Below are 22,523 nucleotides of genomic sequence, written 5' to 3' on the forward strand. Positions count from 1 at the left end.
TGGTAATCGGACTCCCAGAGTTTTCCCTAATTCAGGGAATCTCTTTTGTGCTGCCTGTTTTCCGTCCCTCTCATCTCATCGGCCCGGCTATTTCGTTCCTCTCGCTTTTAGCATACAAAATAATGGACGACTCTCAAGTTTCGACGGGACTACATTTCGTAAGCTCTAGTAGCAGCATTCGCATCTTGCTTCTTTGGAATATTCATCGCTCACTGCTTGGTGTTACATTTATTTTGCGTTCTCGGTTGCGTTAATGGGCGAGGAAAAAACGGCACACACACAGTCGCATGCAGAATTATAATAGCAAGAAGAATAGAGATTTATTAAGCAAATCTGCCATTTCATCATACAAATGATATTTAAAGCATACATTGCTGCATCAGCGAATGTTGTATGTAATCATTTTCAAACTTTTACCAAAACCTTTATACTGAATGCGTGGAGTTTTAGAAAGTTGTTTATCAGTATTTTGCAAACTATCGCGTTGCTGCGTGATTATGCGCTTAAAACATATAATATTTTCGAATTGTACGCAGTTTTTGTTTGGAATATTTAGTTCCAATGTGATATATGGTTTCCTGCGAAAAATTATTCGTACAATATCGGATTTACGTGCGATCCGATTTATATGTTGTATAAAAGCTTAATTACTAACATTCACAGATATCTGAAATACTGAATTTCCCGTTCCACATATAGAGGGAAATACGTTTTACATGCGTTATTACGATTACATCCTGTTTAATGTATAAGCACAGTATTACCGGAAAAAGAACAGGGAAATATGCAATTTTCAGGTTGACTATATAAATAGGAAAGTAATGTTTTAATTTCTATGAGTACAGTCAAGTATAAATATGTCAACGTACTACTATTAATTTTATTTTTGTCTAAATATATATAACGCATAAAAAATCGCCGTAAATTACTCAAATTTGAACGAAATTTGAACGTGTAATAATTCTTAGTTAACGTTAGCTGCGTATATTGTTCGATACGCGTAACAGGGTTTTGATCCAACATCATGGATATTCAGAAAGCTCTACAACAGTTCAGAGGTCAATTGTAATTTATCTTCAATTGAGGCTAATCGTCGTAATACCTGGATTCAATACCTGACGGCAAGGGCTCAATCTCCGTAATTAATTGCGAAATGCACTTTACGGAGAAAAAAGAGACTGGATTTCCTGAGATTCAAATATATGGTTTGCTACCAATATAAGACCTATAGACTTAGCATTAAAAAAAAAATACGTTTTTCAATTATACATGAAGTAATAATCTATATGTACACAAATATAATACATCTATATGCAGCAATTAGCTGATTGGATTTAAACATAGGTTTAATTCTGCATATTATATTTTATAATGTACATTTATAAAGAGTTAAAAATCGTAGCCGCTTTTTATGAGTTTAAAATGTTGCGAGAGAAATTTATTCGTTGGGCATGCTATCTTTAATAAGAACTAATGAATAATTTGCATTTTCCGAGTTTTGCATGACCATATTAATCTAGCTATATAAATAAAATGTTGTGTATAGATATATAACTATTATACATGTAATTTTTGGATTACATAGAGTTTTTGGATTATTTGTGCAAATAGTAACAACAAATAAGATATTTAACATTATTTAAATGCTTATCAAAGCTAACGTTCAATAATTTCGTTCACTTTTAGAAAATTGTAACATATCAATAAACGTAGTAAAAATATTTTAATATATACATTAAAATATTTATTATAAATATAATTCTTTTGATTATATATTTTGGTCAAAGAGTGACTTGATAAACGGTCTATGCAAATAATAATTTTAAACTAAATCTACATTTATATTAAAAGGAATTCAATATCTTATCTACATTATAGTATTAATAATTTAGCAATTTATTATTACAGTAATGCTTAGAATGAAGATAATAATTGTTCTTCTTTTAATGCATATTTCATGACTAGATGCAGACGCATGTGTCTGACCGAACAATGACTGTTACTACTTCTGTAGTGGCAAACCTTTTCTCTATCATGATACATGATATAAGCGCTGCAGCGAGCCGTCGCAACGAACGTGGTCCATAGTACCTATTCGTAATATCTCACTGCGTTTATTCAGAGCGTTTTTTGTTGTGAAAGAGATTCGTACGTTCAGTGCTTGCGTAAAAATAAAATACAAATACGATAATTTTGGAAAACGCAGAAAGATAAGCGGTTGCGTTCGCCCAAAATTGTATCGAGAAAGAATACCTGGGAAATGTTTTCCGAGCGGATTCTCTCCGCTTCGATTCTCTTTATTCATATTTTATATAGGCATTCCCGGCCCCCGTAGAAGTAACAGCAGCACGCTTTTTAGAAAATATGATTCCTGCGATTTAAATCCAGATCGCCACATATGAAAAGCCGGATGTGAGCGTTTGTTTACTTCGAGCCGCGAAAGTGTTTTCCCGCAGACATTCGTTCATGAAAATGCATCATCGCGCGTGGCTTTCGTCGATTAATCTCTGAAAAATATCATCCGTTGCAGCAATCTGCGATATACGTCATCAAAAAAGAAATCAGTTTTAAAACTTCACCTCACGATATCTCGTAAAACGTCCGCGAGTATAAAACTCTTTAAATATCTCTATGAATGCACACGCTCTTCTTCTCTCGTCCCCGTTCTTTTTACGTAGACATCACGAAGATGACGTTCCTTCTCGGGTGAGTGCATACACATACACACGGCGCGCGCACTCACACACACACATACAATGCGGGGAAACGAATTGGAACTTTAAACAAACTCACGGAAGGAATAAAACCCAGCGACCACTCTACGCGGGCTGACTTCCTTCGAAGCTTGCATAATGAATTTTCGAAAAGGAATTCCCTATCGTATTCTTGCTCTCTGTCCTACGTTTCTCACGCTCTTTGATTCTGAACGAGGTAGGAAGAGATCGATACCGCATAGTTACATGTATTTTGCCAGCAATAATTTTCTCCGCCGCTGGGACCCCCCAGTCTTCTTTCCTCTCTAAAAATATTCCGGAGAGATATACACACCGCTTAAGGATTCTTACCGTCCTCACTCTCTCGTCTTTTTTTGTTCATCTTGCTACGTTGCTTTTAGTTGTTATTAAAACGGCGAATAACGGCGATGCGACATTGCGCGGCGAATAAGAAATTAATTTTCTTCCCCTCCCGGGGTACCCTTGCCTCGCCTCTCGCAGGCTAATCCGATCGCTAATAGACGAGCAAGCCACTCAACTTTATAGTTACAAGCGTAAACTTCATCAGGGGATTCCGATTACTTTTCACGGTAACTGCTGGCCAACGCTTCTACTTTGCTTCCTTTTTCTCCACGCGTTCCACTCGACTTTTCGTGGTGTTGCCTCCCTTTTTTTTCTTCTCAATTCCCGTTCCTTCTTCTCGCGTTCAGCTTCCTTCCATTTCACTTGTCTCTGCGTCAGCGTTCTCTCTCTCTTTCTCGCACAAAAAATGAGAACTGCCTTTATCTTGAAGGCAGAAATAGTACGAGGGAAAGTGCGTTGCGGAATTTAACAAGTTAAACTGCAAGTTTATTAATTAATATAAATAATCCTGAGATGACCGCTAGTGGCATTGTTTCCTTCATGTTGTTTCGATATTTCGACCGTATACCTTCATCCCGACACATTATGCTAATTTAATAATTAATAAATTAGATATGCACCTCCAACTTTGCAGTTGTTGGAAATTGTTAGTAATGCCAGGAGCGATTGAAATAATTAAATCATAATATTCATAATATGCCGCGCTGCATTGCGTAATTTAATGAGTTCGCTGTAATTTAATTCTCAAATGTGTTAATAATTACGTCGACGATTTGTCATTTGTTAGATAACTTTTCGTTAGCTGTAATAGACCTACGATTAAATAGCATATATATAGTTTGTGTATTGCTATTACGTGGCTGTATATATATACGGCTGTTCTGCGTTTTGTCATGTCGACAGGTGATATCATATATTTATGATTCTTGTGAATATCTTAGTGAATATTAGGTTATCAACAAGACTCAAAATTTAAATTTTAGTCGAGACAAGTTCCGACCCGACAATATTTTCTGTTTAATAGAATTAACTATCATTTATAAGAGGTTACATAAGGACTACTCTGGCATTACACATACATAATATATTTTGCAATAAAATATGTGCACTTCTCTATTTTGTTAACTTTACGAATAAATCTATAATTTTAACGGGAGTTATTATGTCCAATAAGTATTAGCCATGGTTTCATTTTTTTTTCTTGAGCCATGTAAAATATTTTACAATCAATTTTATGATAGTCAATCCTTAAAATTGCACGTAATAGTCATAATATAGGAAGAATTTAGACCAAGTTCTCTATAGGAGACATTGAATCGGGATAGAAACGTTCTTGAAGATCAATAATAATAGCGACAGTAATGTACGGTTATGGTTCAAATGAATGGTTGCTCTTACGTGGCTACAAGTCGATTGTAATTTTACAAAAGGCATTCTTATCCAGTGTGGGTAGATTGGTGCTATCTTCCGACTCTCTTACTTTCCTTCTGCATAATAATCCGAGTCGCGTGCGACGCAATGCACGGGTGTTAAATTATTTTTGAAATCTAGACGAAAATCTGAGGCTATGAAAAATATTCAAATGTTAGCTTGCAGGTAGCATTTCGTTGTTCAAAGATACGGGAGAAAGTGCACCGGAGTAGTACGATAGAGCATTGTACGGGACGGCCCGGTGGCAGGAAATATGCAAAGAGACGTTCAAAGAACGATAAAACGGATTTTATATCGCGCCGTGATTTACCAGCTAGATGAAAACGGGCAGTAATATTAAAACGTGATGTAGCTGAGCGTTAATTTTACTTTGAGTATGTCTGTGATATGATCTGCTTATTCATTATGAAGCGGATCCGTGATGTTTCTGCAAGCGCTTTAATGATCTCATCCCAGCAAACACCAAATAACATGTAGAGCTTACATGTTATAATTTCTTACTCAACACATGTGTTATATTGCATTGTTGAGTAAGAAATTATAACTAACATGTAAGTTACTTGGTGTTTGCTGAGATTGATTAATGCCGTTATCAAAACTGTCAGTTCAGAGAAATCGCGATGGCTAGGCTTCGATTTAAGTGACTCTCGTGTTTTCCACACTATTTCGTTCCACCCTTAGAGAAAAAAAATCCCTACGTCTGATAACAATGGACATCCCCTTGTCGTTTATAGAGCTTCAATACGCACCCTAAATTCAGGGTTGGCTTCCTCTTCGCGCGTGATAGATAAACGCATTAGGACATCTCGATAACTGCGATGTCCGAATCCCCCCACGTCAGGCGAGATCGGGTTTCACTTTTTTTTTACCTATTGCGACAATTTGATTGAAACGCTGACGCGATGTTTACGACGCTGTGTGATATGTTGGGGGCATTTTGATCCTATCGGCTTTGAAAAATGAAATAAAGCCCGGGTTCTGGATATCTCGCCGTATCGGACGGTTTCCACTAACCGATTTAGATATTACTTTCGTTCAAAATTTATGTGTTTCATACGTGTGTATCTGCCACTATACCGCTTATATATCGTGTACCTTGTCATCACACGTACGGTCGAACTGAAGTCAGTGCCTCCGAAAATATCTGATTCAGTCTACGCTATCGTTAACTATTCGTTAATGTGTCTGTGACAGTTATTTAAATGTTTGGAAACTACATAAAGAACCATCTTGATAATCTTTTATGTTCGAAGACTCCAAAGGTTAATAAAATAGCGATAAAATTGTTCATAACTTTGCGATTTATCGCGTTGCAGAATTGACCATTTCAGATGAGTGTTCCTCTATCTTTGACACCTGAAGCGGTTCCATGCTCGACGCTTCGCTCCTTCCCTTCCCCCGGCGTGACGCCTCCTCCGACCCTCTTTATCTCGTCGCCTCTTTTCTTCCCGCCTAAGACGACAGTTAGACTGAAACTAAAACTAACTGTAACCCCCGTAACTATGTAACTGCATTGCACGGCGCGCCACTTGTATAAATTAACTGGAATCTCAAGAAGTAAGTGCCCGGGGAGCAAAGCGCTAGTTGACTTGCTAATGCTATTTACTACTCCGCGTGCACAGTGACGTAACAACCCCCGTACTCTTGGAAATTGTTCTTACGAAGACACTCGTTCGAAGCTCGCCCGAGCGACAGACGTTCTAATTTCGACGTCCGTCGCCGTCGCTGTCGCCGTCGCCGTCGCGTCATCCGAGACCTTTACTTTCGCTCACATGTACCGGGCGCGACGCGACGAGTCTACCTGCGCTACGTCGGAAAAATTAATGCATCGTTAGGTGCATCCGGGATGAGGGCTATAACGAGTTTGCCGGAATGAGCAGGCCACGCGCGTCACACATTTCACGGATAACGTCATCTCCACCTTTTACCTTCCCTCTGTTAATCTCGTAGTATTATCTGCTCTACTGGATCTCGGCGCGTGCGTGACCGCCTTTTATTCATCACGATCCGATTTCATTGCAACGCCGAGCAATTATTAAAATTTATGCTCACGGCGATTATGTCCCATCCCGCGGCAACAATGTCGACAAGCAATAAAATTCCTTCCGACATCCCTTTGGCAAGTACACTTTCGTATATTTCGCCCTTCCGCGCTCGGCTCCCGTCGAGCGTCACTTCAACTTCGCTTCGGAGTGGAGCGCTTCGAAAAGTTCGTATCGCTTTCCACTCTCTCTTTATGCCTCGTCACGCGAAAGTTCGTTGAATTTTCGCGGGACTTTTCCACCCCCGTCTCATTCTTTTCCAAGCGTGTTTCTACCTCTTCTTTTTTCCTACGCGGATTTCCGTCGCTACGCGAAGGAGGCGGAACACACCCCTCCCGATGCTCCCCGGCTGCCATGGCGTTACCATTCGACGGGAAAGGTCGACACTCGTCGCGCATTTCCTCGCATTTAAATGGCTCGGGATATAAATATGCAACGAGGCTCGGTGATTTTATGCGGACTGCACCGGCGCCGCGGCTGTTTTCGATCCAATTTTCAAGATTGATTCGAAGCAATTTTGCCGCTGATCTCGCATAACACAGTCGACCCAGAAAGTGACCAGAAAAGAAAGCCTAAGAGGACATTGCGTTCGATCTTTCAAGCTGACTGTCTGTTTCGTGAAGCGATATTTAATCATCGCCGTGAATTTGACACGAGAAAAAAGTAATCGATAAATTTAGTATTATCGCGCTTTTGTTGGTATTAATTAATTAAAATCAGAAACTTTATTGACAGTGTTCGGTAAAAACTCATGAACACAAACAGAAATGTAGCTTAAAGTAAACAAGGTACCTGGTAGTGCCGAGTTATACTTGTCGCAAGACAATATCGTATTTCTCTCGAGTTATATAGCATTCGTTTACGATAACTGTTGTGCTAAGGAAAGTTTTATTTGACTCGGCGTCGTATGTGAAACTTCTGTGGTTCTGTAATATTGTAGAGGAACGTTGTTCTCTCGCGGATATCGTGGTCATTTGACATCAATCGTTAACTGTCGCTGTCGTGCAAAGTTTAATCCCTTCACTGTTACCGGCGGATGCGACAGTTTATGTTAATAGCAGGTGATTTCGTAAAGAGTACCAGAGTACCGAGACTTTATTTTGGTTTGAATTACTTCCTGGACGGTTTGCCCCTCGAACATATTCAACCCCATGATGAGATGCATCGGCTGCACCGTAATCAAGCAACAACCTACCTCTCGCGCGCAGCATTTCGGCGCGATCCATTATAGCGGGGTATAAATTATTTAGCTCAATGCATACAAATTACTTCAATGTAGCCTCTTTAATCACTTGCGGTTTACTAAAACCGACGCTAGGCGCTAACTAACTTCGCGATCGAGCTTCAAATATACGAGCAATTCGCAGTAACGGTTAACTGTGATAGCACAGATGACGTGAATTAACATTATATCGTTAACTGTATCATTTTTTCACTGTCACTCTCGGGCACTTATTTATGTGTCATTGGTAATACGCTTCCTCGAATTCGGTATGCATATATCAAGAAGGTAGTAGATTCGATCGGTGGTTGGACACGACGCTAATCGATGCGGATAAAGTCGACGCACTTTAAATTGCGGCCGCGTGTCTAAGTTTTCCCTTCTTTCAGTAGAAATAGAAATAGATATAGAATAATAGCCGGAACTGATATGAGTCTTCGTGGTAGAACAGTTACGTGGAACTCTGTGCGCAAGTCGTGACACAGTGAACCGTGTATAGCCGCGTCTCGTATGTATCGAACGAAGATTTGCGATTGATTTTAATTTCAAGGATAATCGAGAGTCTCGTCACGTAATTTGTTCCAAAAGTGGAACAAGAACCTAACGCTTCTGTTTTCATCGGTAAGAAAATATATCAATTGAATATCTAGAAACGATTATAATGAAATCGTATGTTACGTGATTTGTGTTCGCTGGAACTGTATATCTTGCTTACATCAAAAGTCATATACTGGACACGTAATATTATAAAAAAGGTGGAGCTGCAGCAAGCTTGTATTAAAATTGATACAAATTAAGTTTCAACCCTTCAAATGTTCAAAACACCACGTAAATAATTATACTAATTGTAAGCCAATTATTTAAAGTGATACAGAATAGAAGAGGATCTTCTTCAAGATGTTTCTTTCAGCAACTACACGTTTGCTCGCGCTCTTCCTGAAGAACTTCGCAAATTGTTGGATTCAGACGCCGAGAAATCATCAGCCGCGTCTAAAGGAGAAGAAAGGGGAATGAAGTATTCGGAGACAGCGAAAGTTCTACACTTTGACGTTACCAACGAAATTTATCCTCGCCTCATTTACTATCTCGTCACGCCGCAGCGTAGCGGTTGACAAAATGTAAATCCGAGCATCGAGCAGGCGGCGGCGGCGGCGGCTCGCTTAAGGGTATAGAGAATCCCGTGTGTACATGCTCTACATATACATGGCGGATTACGGCCGCGAAACGACGTTCGCCTCATCCGTTGTTACCGCAGATTGCTACGATGCGAATGACAGTGCTTAACTTTTCGTTCGCGCGGAAACTTCAATCTAAACTTTCTTTACCAACGTCGTGCCGACGATGTCGGTCTGGGTTTTTTCGCACCTGAACTCAGCGGCTCTTCTCTCTTCCGCATCTTAGCTCGCATGACATTTTTGCCGCCTGGGATTTTTCGACGTTAGTTCCCCCACGGACGATTCTTCCCGCGTTGCTTACCAGTTTACCGCAACTTCGGCCGGCGCTTCCGCTCGCCGGGGAACGCACGATGTGGTGGAAGAAAAAAAGATCTTAGACCACAAGTGCCGGTACTACATCCAGGATGAGTTCTGGACAACGACGGAACCGAGATAGATCGTAAAAAATGATCGTCCATCCTCGTAAAAAACGAAATCTCGTGCAAGGAGCTACGTCCAATCGAGACGAGATGCAATTCGTGCCACGAATATCATCTTTAAGTAGCATTTCGTCGAATCGATCTGTTGTGCGGATGTTTATCGAAGAAATGCATGTACCAATCTACATTTAAATACGAATTACACATAATCGTATAAGTTTTCGAGTGCAAGTGGAAATGTAGCGCGCTGGAGAAGTTACAATATATTTAGTCATACATAGCAAATGTTTCTATAAATCTACAGATGAAGAATATAATTCAAAATATAGTTAAAGTAATGTGTATCTATTTTTAATCTAAAATGTCTTGGTTCGGAAACTTGGTTCGGAAACTAAGGATTCTTACCATTCTTTATGTGATGTAATGTGGAATTTCTATGTAGGTACATATATAATAATATATCAATAAGGAAATTACCAAATTTATCTCAAACGCATTGCATATGCAGAATATTTAAATAACTGATTATGATTATAATACTCCTGAATACTGTGCTCTAAATGCAATACATTTATATGCTTGTCTTAATAAGAACAGCGGCTGCTTCTTCGAGAAAAGAATTGTCGACAGTGCGATAACATGTAATCGATACAACCTTCCGACAAGGTTGCGTCGATTGACCGTCGTTGTATGCACAATGTTGGTTGCGAGAGAGAGCGGGTATCGCGGTTCTAAATCCAGGCCACGGAGTTATGCCCCTTAAATCCGAGTCAGGCCGACTGCCAAGAATACTTCGAGAAATTTACTGCTCTGAGAATCAAGGGAGCAATAACGCTCTATAGGATTGGAGTTATGTTTCTCAATATATCTTCGCAATGATGATATCTGTTTATGCTTGAAATATTTAGTTAGCACAGATTTAATGTTATTATGAGCGACACGAGATTAATAGGATTTAACGAATCAACTGCATTCTCGACACTTTTAAATATATTTTATTAACGTCTCTGAAAGAATGGTCGATACATAATGCAGCGTGTATTGGTAAAAGCTCGTATCTGCCTTCGTTATTATTTATTTTTTAACGATTTCCGCGTAGTTCCGAGAGTAATCTCAGGTGACACGTTAAAAGGACGATTAATACAATTATATCGACGAAGAAGAGGAACAGGATTGAAAGATTATAAATTATAAATATGCCGATAAAAATTAGTGACTGATGATGAAAGCTGTTGATAGATTTATAGCCGAAAGATAGTGAAGATTCGTTACATATATAATAGATATCTCTTGCCACATTTGCGACGATCGATGCCACCTCTTTCAAACATTTATAGTGAACTACTCTGAAACTGCCACTTTACTGCGATCAATCTATAATTATTTACATGGCCGGCACCCCGGAAATCGAACTCTAACGATTAGCTTTGTTAATGATTGCGCGGTACACCAAGATAATAGACAGCCGATGAATAATGTAAGTGACTATGACTGCGTTACTACAGTCAAGTCACGATTCAACTTTAGCGTAAGTATATCATTTTACGACTGAAATACTCGCCTTTTAATTATAACTTTGATAACTTGAAGCAAGATCGAAATGGGATATGCTAAATGCCTTCTAATTTTTTCATCTGCAGATTTTTAAATTAATTTAAAAAATGTCTCTTACTCTAAATATTAATTATTGGAAAGAATTGAAAATCTAGGAATGTTTACTAATTAGTTATAAAAAGTAGAAATCGAGAACGGATCTTTATTTCATTTTAAGCGAATATCACTTTTTTTGACAGAAATTTAATTTAAATTAATTTATTCTCTCTCCCTCCCTCTCTCTCTCTCTCTCTCTCTCTCTCTCTCTCTCTTTCTCTCTCTCTCTCTCCTCTCTTCTCTCTACCTCTTCTTGTTTTGATGCAAAGATCGACAATGTTGAATATGAACAAGCAATGTAAAAAATACACATGTTATCCAATTAAATTTTTACTAAGGAAAAATGAATTCTATACACAAATTGCTCAAAGCATACCTATACACACGAAAGGAAGAAAAGAATGTAGGACACGTATTGTGTGTAATTCACAATGTTACTCTTATTGTATTACGCATACAAGTTTATTTACTAATATTTGTTCTTTCTATGTCTATCTCTTTTACGTTGTGAGGCTTAAATCTGGCATCTTATTCTATAGCAAAGCTGACACAAAATTGCCTTTGCGTTCGTTAGAGCGCATTAAAACAAAGCGAATGTTTCACTAGATTAAGTACTAGACATAATTTTATCACATTCGTTGAGTGTACGTCATTAGCTTGACGAATAATGTCACCGGTAACAAGGCTAAGTCTATGACAAAGAATTGTCGCCTTTTCAAACTAATTCCATTGCATATTTCATTTGGAAAATTATCATTTACAGCTTTTATTTAGTATTCTTATTTTTAAACTCTGCTATTGACTATTCAGACATATAAGTAAAAAATTTTTATGTACATTTAATTTTAAACACCATAGATAATATGATGTATAATATGCAAGCGTTGTTGTTATTATTAACCGGCTCTAATATTAATTAAGTATTAATTAAGAATAGAAGCAAAACAAATATTGATAGCAAATAATCGGAGCGTAATCGAAGATAAACGTTTATAATCATTTTACCTGGCTAAATAAAAGTATGAGACCTAAAATAAAATTTCTAGATTTAATGGATAAAATTATATATATGATACAATAAGTGCAGCTCTTGTTTCACGATGCTGTGGCACGAACTCATTAATTATTACGCGAATATATAATGACATGGATATGGTATAAATGTGAATTACACACATACATATACATCAATTATGTTAAAACGTGTACATAAATAATTAGTACTAATCCTTCTTGTTCAAAATATAATTTAAAAGGGAAATAATTAAAATCCTCATTTTTCTTCTATATTATGTACCTATTAGCAGATATACGATATGCTACTACAAAACTACAGAAACATTCAATTTATTCAGGATTTATATCACATATCAACAAAAATTTTAAACTTTTACGCAAATTCTACTGTGCTTATTTTGATCTTTGTTTATTTTTCGTTAATTTTTATTATGTTAATCTAATAAATTGATATTTTTAAATAGACAGTAGAAAAAGTAAAGAAGTCAAAATATTTAATAAAAGTTTTAATAATTTAGATAGGAATTATTTATTAATGTTTGAAAACGATACGTACTCTCTCCTCTCGAGTTTTTCTGGTTTGGTAAAAGGAGAAAAACAAATAGCGAACTCGTTTTATCTTGCTGATCCTCTGTTAATAAACCTCTACACTTTCCATACCATCGCTGTATGTATTTCTTCCGTGTGTATTTTTCTTTTTTTTAATTCAGCCAATAGAATCTTCGGCGGCGAGAAAATGAAGTCGACTAGGTAACCGCAGAATCATTTCGCCGGATTATCGTGCCGGCGGACTTACCGCCGGAAATCATTTCCGCGGCTAATTGAGCGTGCTGCCTCGCGATTCGATTACTTCTCAAACTTACTGTATCATAGTGCGACACCTTTTCCTCGCGCAGAAATGACGAACAATTTACTCCCAGTAGTTTCTATTAAAAATTCACGTAAAGCATTTGACATTTTGCCTCTACAATATCGGGCAGAACATATTACAAACTTGATAGCAAAGACAGGATTATAAACGCCGATTATAAAAATAGCGGATTATATTTTTTGCCTACAAAATAAATGGAATTGATATCTATCCATCTTGACAAGTTATTTTATTGATCAAGCTGACATTACGTCGAAGAAAGAGAGAGAGAGAACGATGCATTTTATAAAAAAAAGAAATGACAAAATGAAACTAATGTCCCGTCAATATTGTAGGGAGACAGTGTAGGCTAGATAGTGGATTGTGATTCAATCACAGCATTAGCCGAGTGAATACCGTGAGGCACGATGTGCGATCATTGACCGTTCCATCTGCACGTATTGCGATATCATTCGATTATGATGCCTGGGTGAATCGTAATTATGTCTCGCAATTCGCAGCTGGAATGGGTGACAGTCTGATGGGGGATAGCTACGACAGCGTTAGGAGCGGAATAGGTCGTCTTAACAGCCCTGGAGACACGGATGGCACATAGAATAATAGGTTACTCCGGCAACCCGGGTTAGTCCTTGTTAGCAAGACCGAGAATGCACAATGTATGCAAACACTGTAGCGCGTCCCCGTATTCCCCCGAAATGCTCGAATTACTGTTCTTCGTCCAATAGGATGCTCACCTAGCTGTCAGGACGCTTTTGCAGCTCTCTTCGAAGCTAATGGAGAGGCGCGACGATCTGTTTTCCTTAAAGCACTTCAGCCATTTCGCGCGGCGCGTTTATCTCGAGGAAATGGCGCGATACGTCTCGCCCGTGGTAATTTTCTTTTTGCCAAATATATCGCCTCTCCCCCATATTGCGATGTCGACGCGCGTCTCGGGCATACCGAGACTGGCATTAAACGTTTGCATTTCCCGCCGTTATTAAAGGCTGCTATCCTCCGTAATTACTCGTGCCACTGTTGGTGTATTAGAAGTGTGATAGGTACTTACCTGAGAAATGAGGATGCAAATAAAGTAAAATGATATTTCACACAATTCTTATAATCACGCACTCTCTTACAGTGGTATAAAGTGGCTCGTGAATATTCGCTAATAGAGAGAAGCTGAGCTTTTTCAATAGCATGGCAAAATAATTGATACTTCACGTCATTAAATACAACAGAAAATTGATATATGCATCAATGTCGTTATGTTCCGTATTAAGTACGTGTTGCATAGCACGTACGCTCACGTTGTTACACTCAAGCGTAGAGAAATGTCGTTCACGTTCGAAATGGAGAGTATGAGGAGTAATGGAAGCGTAAGACACACAAGTATGTATATGTTGCGCGAATAAATTCGTTTCACGTACCGTAGGAATTTTGCTTCCTCGTGCCATGCGTCCTTTGATCTTAACGGAGAGAAAAGGTGTAGGGTCAAGGAAGGAAAAATAAGAAAATGAGTTTGTGTAAAACAGATGAAACGTATTCTCTTTATTCGTATTCGTATGCCATCGAGTTTTTATCTTACGCGATCGGACACCTCTCCACTTAACGTGTAACGGATGAAATTCGGACATTAGTGACTATAATTCTAGGGCCAGGCTCGTGTCTATTTACAATAGATCTTTGTACAAAAACTAGTTCCATATATAAACAGTAAAATCCACGTCAGTGCCGCGTCAGTGATCGGGAACGAAGACGTCGCTCCTTAAGAGATTCTCTTGAGTTCGGCGAAGTCTTTTGAACGAATTTTTATTTTCTGTCTGAGTTGTTATAAAAATTTTGCGTACGAAAAAACATGAGCAGTGATGAGCTTCGAATACGATCACATTAATATCGTTAGTACTTTTGAGGATAAGGCTGGAGAATGAGCTTTGATGTTCTCAATCGTGTTACCTTACAGTTGCTGTAAGGGCAACTCTACTTTGAAAGTAGTTTTGATAGGTTGTAAAAATTCCAAAAGAATTAGTATGTTGAGGTCCATATATAAAGACGCCGTTTTGTACCCGACTTGGAAAACGGAAGTATGAATAAGGTATAAAGCGTCGTTAAAGTTTTCTTCAGCTCCCTTTTGACCCAGCCTCATCTCTTCCTCGTTATTGACATTAACTACTTTTAGGGGTTAGACTCTTTGTACGTTACGATATATCGTTTATACCTCAGTATGGCAGTAAAGAAATATTTCTGGACATGTACGGGTATCTCTCTAACTCGCTAATGTCTCGTTTCGCCTTTCTCGTCTCCCCCGCAAAATTATATATGAAAATGTAGGCGCCGTCCCCGACGGCATATCGGCGTAACGTAATCTCGAGGAGAGACCGCGTTCCCATCAATACGATCTGGAACACCACCATCAGCCTCTCTACGGTTTTGTACAGTAAACGTTAAGTGTGTTTCGCGGAGTGGTTCGAAACTCGTGTACCAACTATATGGGAAGATACCACGTTAGACTTCGCGCTCGCGTCTCGGGGATCCACGGATCCCTACATAACGCTGCTCCCCCGCCTGTACTCGTTACATTTACACGTGTAAATATAATCGCCAGCGGCGTCTTAGAAGCTCACGAGGTCGATCCCGCAGGAAAACCCCCTCCGAACTTATATACAGCTCTCCTGTATCCGATTCGAGCGTGTCACCACTTCAGGTTGATGGAATTTGCCTTGCGCGGAGATCGACGATGAAACGGGCCTCTGTGGCATCGACGAGAGCCCTTTGCTCGTCCTCTGAAGGCTATAATATACCTGAAAGCAGGAACCACGTCCAATACTCATCAGACTGTTTCATTGATTAATAAAAGAGAAAGACATGTGCGTTGTGCAGTCACACTCGTTTCAATACGCGAAACAGGTATTAAGCCGGTATTAAACCGTATTCATCAAAAGATTTTAATACGTCGGATTCAGTCCTTTCGCCGATGTCACGTAAAAAAATATTTTTAAGTAAATTAATGAATTGCGTGAAAACAAATGTATTTATTCTGTCCTGTTATTCATATAAGTATATCTATCGATAAGACGGTCTTAAAAAACATGTCATTCTATCTTTTATATTCTTTCTGCTATATGATTACAATGGCTTATAATATATATTTTATGAAGCTATTATTATTCAATAATATTATAAATATCATTTTGGATATTGTATTACTTTTTTAGTATAATTATTAGTTTAACAAATCGATGAAATTATTGATTGATAAAATTTTTGTTTTCCATATTTAATATTAACTTTAGAAAGCAATCGCCGATAAAGAATAGCGGAAGTCGAATACGAAGACGAGTTACGTACATTGGGACTGGCCTCGTCAAATTATCGAGAAAACTTGGACGTAATTAAACTTACGAAAGCGCAGATAACTCAAGACCCTGCTAAACCGGAAAAGTTAAAGTGAGAGACTGCCGCATATTGAAGCAACCGATTCCTCCTCTTGACTAACTTCCCATCACTCTGCTCCAAGCTTCTAATATTTAAAACAGCCTGTCTGGCTTAGCTTTGCGCAAGTTAGACGCAATGTTTTAACGAAGATCCAATCAGATATTACAAAATAAAAAATGCAGCGCTTATTTGATGCGCTCGAACATAGTGGTTCGACCTATTTTTAATTTCGTTGTTTACTCGTTCGCTTATTTGAGTGTAAAAATTGAAGAGTTTTCTCGTCCCAAAATTTAAATAAAATATTAAATAAACGCTATTTGTAACATTGCGAAAGATTATAATGTCGTTAATCATATTGAATTAGTAGTTGAACACTCAATATAATTACATTTTTGTTCAAAAATTGCAGCTCTCATTGATTTTTCCTTCAACGAAGAAAATAGTAGGGATATTTACGGATTAACAACAGGAAATAACAAATAAGATGCAATATTTTATCACAATCACTTACGTTTTGGTTGTTACGCTGATTATAGGCGTCCATCGCCATCTGTTTGAAATCAGCCATCGTGGGCGGATGATTGTAAGCGCTTTGCTGAGACACGTGATTTTGCGGATAATTTATGGTAGGCGTTGGCAGGCAGTCGGTCAACATCGGATCCGGAGGCAGGTCCAGACCGTGCTGAACGATCGGCCTTTTCTCCGGCGAGACGTCCTCATCGGTGGCGCGATCTTTCTTTTTTCGTTGTGGCGGTGTCTTATAGACGGGAGTGTACGTTAGGGGTCTTCTTTCTGCGGACAGATTTACGGAAGCCATGCAGAGACCGAACGACTAAGCCGCTTAGTCGATTAAATCAGGAGAAAGGAACAGTTATTTTTTTACGAGTACTGTATCTCTTGTAAATGCGAAAATCTAACATAAGCTTCGCGACTGATTCTTCATGACGGCTTTTTTCAATTTTTTCTTTTTTTTTTGCATCGAAAAAGGTGGAATTTGCAATAAGACCCTGCAAGAATATGCGCTATTCTATCGATGAAACTTTCATTACGAAAGATGAAAATTACGAGGGATCTCTCGATTTTTAAGTATCTCAATCCAACTTTATTTCCTGACATTATCATTATTCACGCAGCTCGCTCACCGCGACGTAGTTCGCGTATTAATATCGCAAATGGAAAATGTATTTTCATGGAAAAAGTAACATCGCGCTGAAATGAATTCAAATGAGAAGTTTGTTTCATAGACTCGCTTGCTATAAGTACAAAAACTAATATTACGTGTTTATTATTATACACTTGGAAAATTATATCAGATGAGAGGGTTTTATTATGTCTGTGCTCAACGCGGATTTAGAATATGCATATAATGCGTTCTTTCAAGAGTACATATCCATTCAAGAGTAATATATTTGCCTTTTTCGTTAATATTTTATGCAGTCTTTAATTTGACACAATTATAACATTAATTATACAAAAAGCTCGGTTGAATTATTAGTATCATGCTGAATATTGGTATTATCGGTATCATGCTGAAAATTTGTAATTTCATACGTAATCTGGAAACGAAGTCGAACATAAATTATAAAATATCGACTATCGCTTGCTAATATTTTAACCGTATTAGATTCATACATACATGAAGATTAACAATATATGATACAACGTAAAAGAAATTCATGGGTAATGTAACATAAATTTATTGAGAAAATAGATATATATTATATATATTAAATTCCATTTAATGGAGCAAGTTTTAATTCGATTTAATATTAAACACGCCATCGTTATCGCTCAAATTGCTGCATCAATTTGTTCCAAAGTCTGAACAAAGTCATAATTTATTATCTAATATATAATTTCGATATAATTTATTATTTAACAGTCTTGCAATCATTAATTACCTCTCTTAGAATACGATTGAGAAATGTATTTTCTTTAAATATAAATATATACTTGTCGATGAATAATTGAAATGAAATATATTTATCTTTATATATCTTCATATAGAATATATAATGTTTTTATCTTTCTATATCAGCGTTTTGAATGAATAGTATGTTTCGTCTTATAATTAAAGTTCAATGAAAACTGGAAATTTTTATATCTTTTTCATTGAAATTATATATTTATATATCTAGAAAATTTTTTATCTAGTAATTTTATATCTCCTTGGAAAGAAGACCGAAGATGTCATTTTTATCACTCCTTTACTCGTTTTCCGCGGTTGTGTTCTCGATACAATTGAAAGACAATATGCATATGCGACAGACTAGTTATGTTTCTCATCGATATAAAAAAGAGCCACCAATAAACACTCGCTTTGTGCAATTCTTTTCCATATCGGAATGCAGGACGGACTCACCATACTCGTTGGGTATGATGTCTGGATCGATGTCATCGACCGCCTGCTTGGTCTGAGGGTGCACCGGGGTGGTTGCACCTGCATTAGGCGGCTCGCATACGATGGGAGCGTGCTTTGGACTTCCGGGTCGGCCGGTGGAGTGCTTCCGGTAGAGCGCCGCCAGGATTCCAGCAACGGCCAGGGCCAAAAGCGTCGCCATGGCTGCCAAGCCCAGCAACAACGGATTCAGCATCGATGCATCGGTGTTGCCTGCCGCGACAGTCGATGCAAAATGCTCGATCAACTGGAACTTCTATCGATCTCTCCGGAGAGATATTCCTATTCCCCTGCTAGTATATAACGCAATCCACCCCGCTTTTCCCCAATCCTAACGTTCTATCGAACGCGGAATAGAACTTCGCAATTCGTAAAGCAGGAAGCGCTATAAGTAACTTTTCTTTCATCGCTCGCTCTCTTAACGACATCTCAACGTCGTCGTGTCGATGAAAGGAAAGAAAGAAATGGCGATATACGGCTAAGAGGTGCGATTGGCCCTTCGTACTTTTCGATTACCCACACAGATTGCGTGGCGCAACTCGTCGATCGTCGGCAGCAAATTCGTGAACGGAATCCGGGAATCGGGGTAAATGTTGTGCACGTTTTCCCAGCTACTAAATGACTTCGCCAGGTGTACTTGTTTTGTATTTTGTAATTCAAGCCTTTCCCTTTTGTCTAGGTGAATGAAGGTATCAAAAAGGGAGCGGTTCAATGTTTCCCTACTACCGACGCGTGACACCGCCCTGAACAAAAAGTAACGTACAGCGATAGATCGAAAAGGGATCGTTGAACGGGCGCACCGTCTTGGTACACATATATCGCAAAGCGTTACCCTGAAAGTGGCCTGATTGTAAGAACTAAACCTCCTTTGTGATAACGTCACAAAGTGGCGCGATCGCTAGAGCTTTTGAGTTGCGCCGGAAAAAGTCTGTTACGCTGCTCGACGCGACAGTTTCTCAGATAACACGCGTGTCTAAAAAAGGTCTTTAAGACTTTATCAAAAGACGTTTTGAACACATCTTTAAAATTCTAAAAAGGCATCTTAAAATTACCTTTAGTAAGATATTTTTTGGAGTACAGTACAGCCTGTACAGTTATTTACATATATTGCTAACTGCAATATTTATTAATTAGAATACTACGGCATGACCAATCTGGATGCAACATAAAAATGTTTACTGCCAATTAAAATCTTGCACTTTAAAGTTTTTTATTATTTCAATGATACAACGACACAATAAATTGTAAAATTATAATTAAGATCAAATTTCGCGAAAACGCGTGAACAAAAAGAAGCTGGAATTATTTAATAAATCGGTGTATTAATGATTTACGTGAGCATCATGATACAATGCAATGGTGATTATAAAACTCTGTTTGTTCTAACTAACTCTATTGCATAAATGGTTTCCTCTCCTTTTAATATTTCGAATAATTCACAATTACGTGATATTTATGTGGTGTTTATTTTCCTCGGGGAAATTATTTATTAGTAACAAAACAATTGCATCATTTTGCTTTCAAATACAGTTGCGGAACCATCCGCATATTCAATAATTATATTCACAATCAGATAAGAGAACGCAGATAGTATCCTTCTGTATCTTGTCTCTCCCTTCTCTTTTTTTGCCATCGTAACTGATCATCAAGAAAATAAGCGTCATCAGGTGTCCGGCTTAATAAGCACGATAATAATCAATGAAAGTCCATTACAGAGGCCGATTACAGTTCAACCCCTCTACATAAATGTCCTGTCACATCGGCGCAATATATCGCACATATATGAATACCTATATACATCCTGCTGACCTGCCGTTTTCCGCATACACGTGTATGCGTGTCTCTCCGTTTGCGTATCTCGCCGCAAGGAGGATATAATTACATCAATTAACACACACCCTGCCGCTTGCGTATACCCGTAAAACTATCCCTTCCTACAAGGACGTTCGTGCGAGTCCATCCTTCCTCTGAGTTATCACTCGCTACCCAGATCGTGTCACCCCTAAATATAAACCGGCTCGTATACGTGAGCATCGGAATCTATGTCCTGTCGACTCCGCATTTCCTCGTATTCCCTTACGCGTCGCAATCATTTTGCTTGAATTTTTTTAGCTGAAATCGTGCTTTATAAGCTACCATTGCAAACGAATGCTTTTAGCGCGGCGCGAGAGTTGGTTTTCGATCTGTTTAGATATGCAATACAGCAGAATAACAAATACAATAATTTAAAATTGTAATTGAGAAAAAATATCGGAGAGTGCATAACGTGTGTCATTCATGGAACATACAAAATATATATTGTTATTTTACACCGCTGCAGCAGCAGCCTCCTTAATAATGGCGGACATTGCAAATACAAGTTCCGCACTTTACCGTTACATTGCCCGCGGTAACTAAAGCTTAAATAAGCGGTAATTTCTGAAGCGACGAGCTTGCAGCTCAGTTAAAAACACGAAAAGACGGCCACGATGCGCCTTTTGAAGCTCGTTTAGCGCTGAAAGACCGCGGCCTATTGAGAATCTCAAAGAAATGAACGGTGTAAACGAGATCGCTCCTAGGCTGCATGTTTAAATTACAGCCATTGAGGCTTTCTTATTTTCCCAGTTTATTGTTTGCGGTTGCAGTTAAAAGAGGCATAATATGCTCTCTTTCGCGGTTATCCTAATATACATATTCTTATACATTATATATACGTATAAGAATATTTGTGAAAAAAAATATATGTGTGTGTGTGTGTGTATTTATAATATATGTATCAAATATCGAGCACTAAAATATTTTAGACGAAGAGAATAAACTACAACAATTTTTATCGATTAATCATCACAGTCTCTATTCAGCCATTTTACGCTATTCTTGGAAGAATGGCGCTTTAATTCGTTAAAGAATTTATAGAGGAATAATTAAAATACTTTTTCTCATAAATTTGTGATGTGGACATTGGATTGAAATGCGCTTTATGTAGGTAATTATATTCTAACCATATTTGTGTTCTTGAAGTTAATTTCATAATCGTTACACGATTACGCGCATAAAGGGAATGGCATGTACTATGCATTCACTCGGTAAATTAATGCTTCTGTTCGAGCAAATTCTATTTTACGTATCTTACGCTCAGTTAACGACAGTTCCGCATGAATATTGCGTGCCGCACCGAGAAACAGCGAAATCTAGGATTATTATTAGCTGGGATTTAAGACCTTTTATTTTCACGCGGACGTGGAATGCAAAATTACATTAAAGGAATGAAGAAAATAAGAGAATGAAAATATACCTTTTTTCTCAGTGTGTTAACATTTTGAATAACTTTTCGTACAATTATATTTAATTCAGCGCCTATTCGCTATTTATTAATCAATTTTTCATTTTGCAATATGTTTAAATACAATATAACAAATACGTTTAGATTGAACGATCAGTTACACGCAATATTACTGTAGGTATGCACTTCGAATTGAGCATGCATTTCGATTTTAACTGTTCGTATAAATAAATAAATGCGTATTTGAAATTTAGTCTTGAACAGTATATTCATCAAAAGCATCGCGTGCTTGCGTAAATTGCAAGCGAATAAATTCTCTGTGAAAGTCCATTATGCAAATATTATCGAGCGAGAGGATATGCACCTAAGAGAGGCGCTTCTTAAGGGCTTGCTGAAAAAAGACGTTTAAGACGCACGGCATTAAATACATAAAATTTCATCTCGCGGGCATAACGACCGAAGTTTGTTAATAAGAAATTGATAGATTGCTCCTTGTGCTCTCCCCGAGCTGTCGGTAGTAAAACCTGGGTAGTGTTTCCGCTTGGTTA

The 22,523-nt window shown here is 38.0% G+C and overlaps 1 protein-coding gene across 3 annotated transcripts in view; it reads right to left on the reverse strand.

Annotated features, from left to right (window-relative positions):
• Positions 1–14,401: 14,401 nt before the first annotated feature.
• The window catches only part of LOC139818750 (neural cell adhesion molecule 1-A), a 136,502-nt gene continuing 128,380 nt past the window's right edge, over positions 14,402–22,523 (reverse strand). For all 3 annotated transcript variants that reach the window (XM_071787632.1, XM_071787634.1, XM_071787631.1), the window contains 3 exons: positions 18,678–18,926; positions 16,827–17,107; positions 14,402–15,681 (listed from right to left, as the gene is read on the reverse strand). In XM_071787632.1, coding sequence (XP_071643733.1) covers positions 15,538–15,681; positions 16,827–17,107; positions 18,678–18,926 — 674 coding nt within the window. In that variant the 3' untranslated portion in view covers positions 14,402–15,537. The remainder of the gene's footprint in view (positions 15,682–16,826; positions 17,108–18,677; positions 18,927–22,523) is intronic.

This window comes from Temnothorax longispinosus, chromosome 9 (assembly GCF_030848805.1).
Source record: "Temnothorax longispinosus isolate EJ_2023e chromosome 9, Tlon_JGU_v1, whole genome shotgun sequence".
In the NCBI taxonomy this organism is placed as follows: Eukaryota; Metazoa; Arthropoda; class Insecta; order Hymenoptera; family Formicidae; genus Temnothorax; species Temnothorax longispinosus.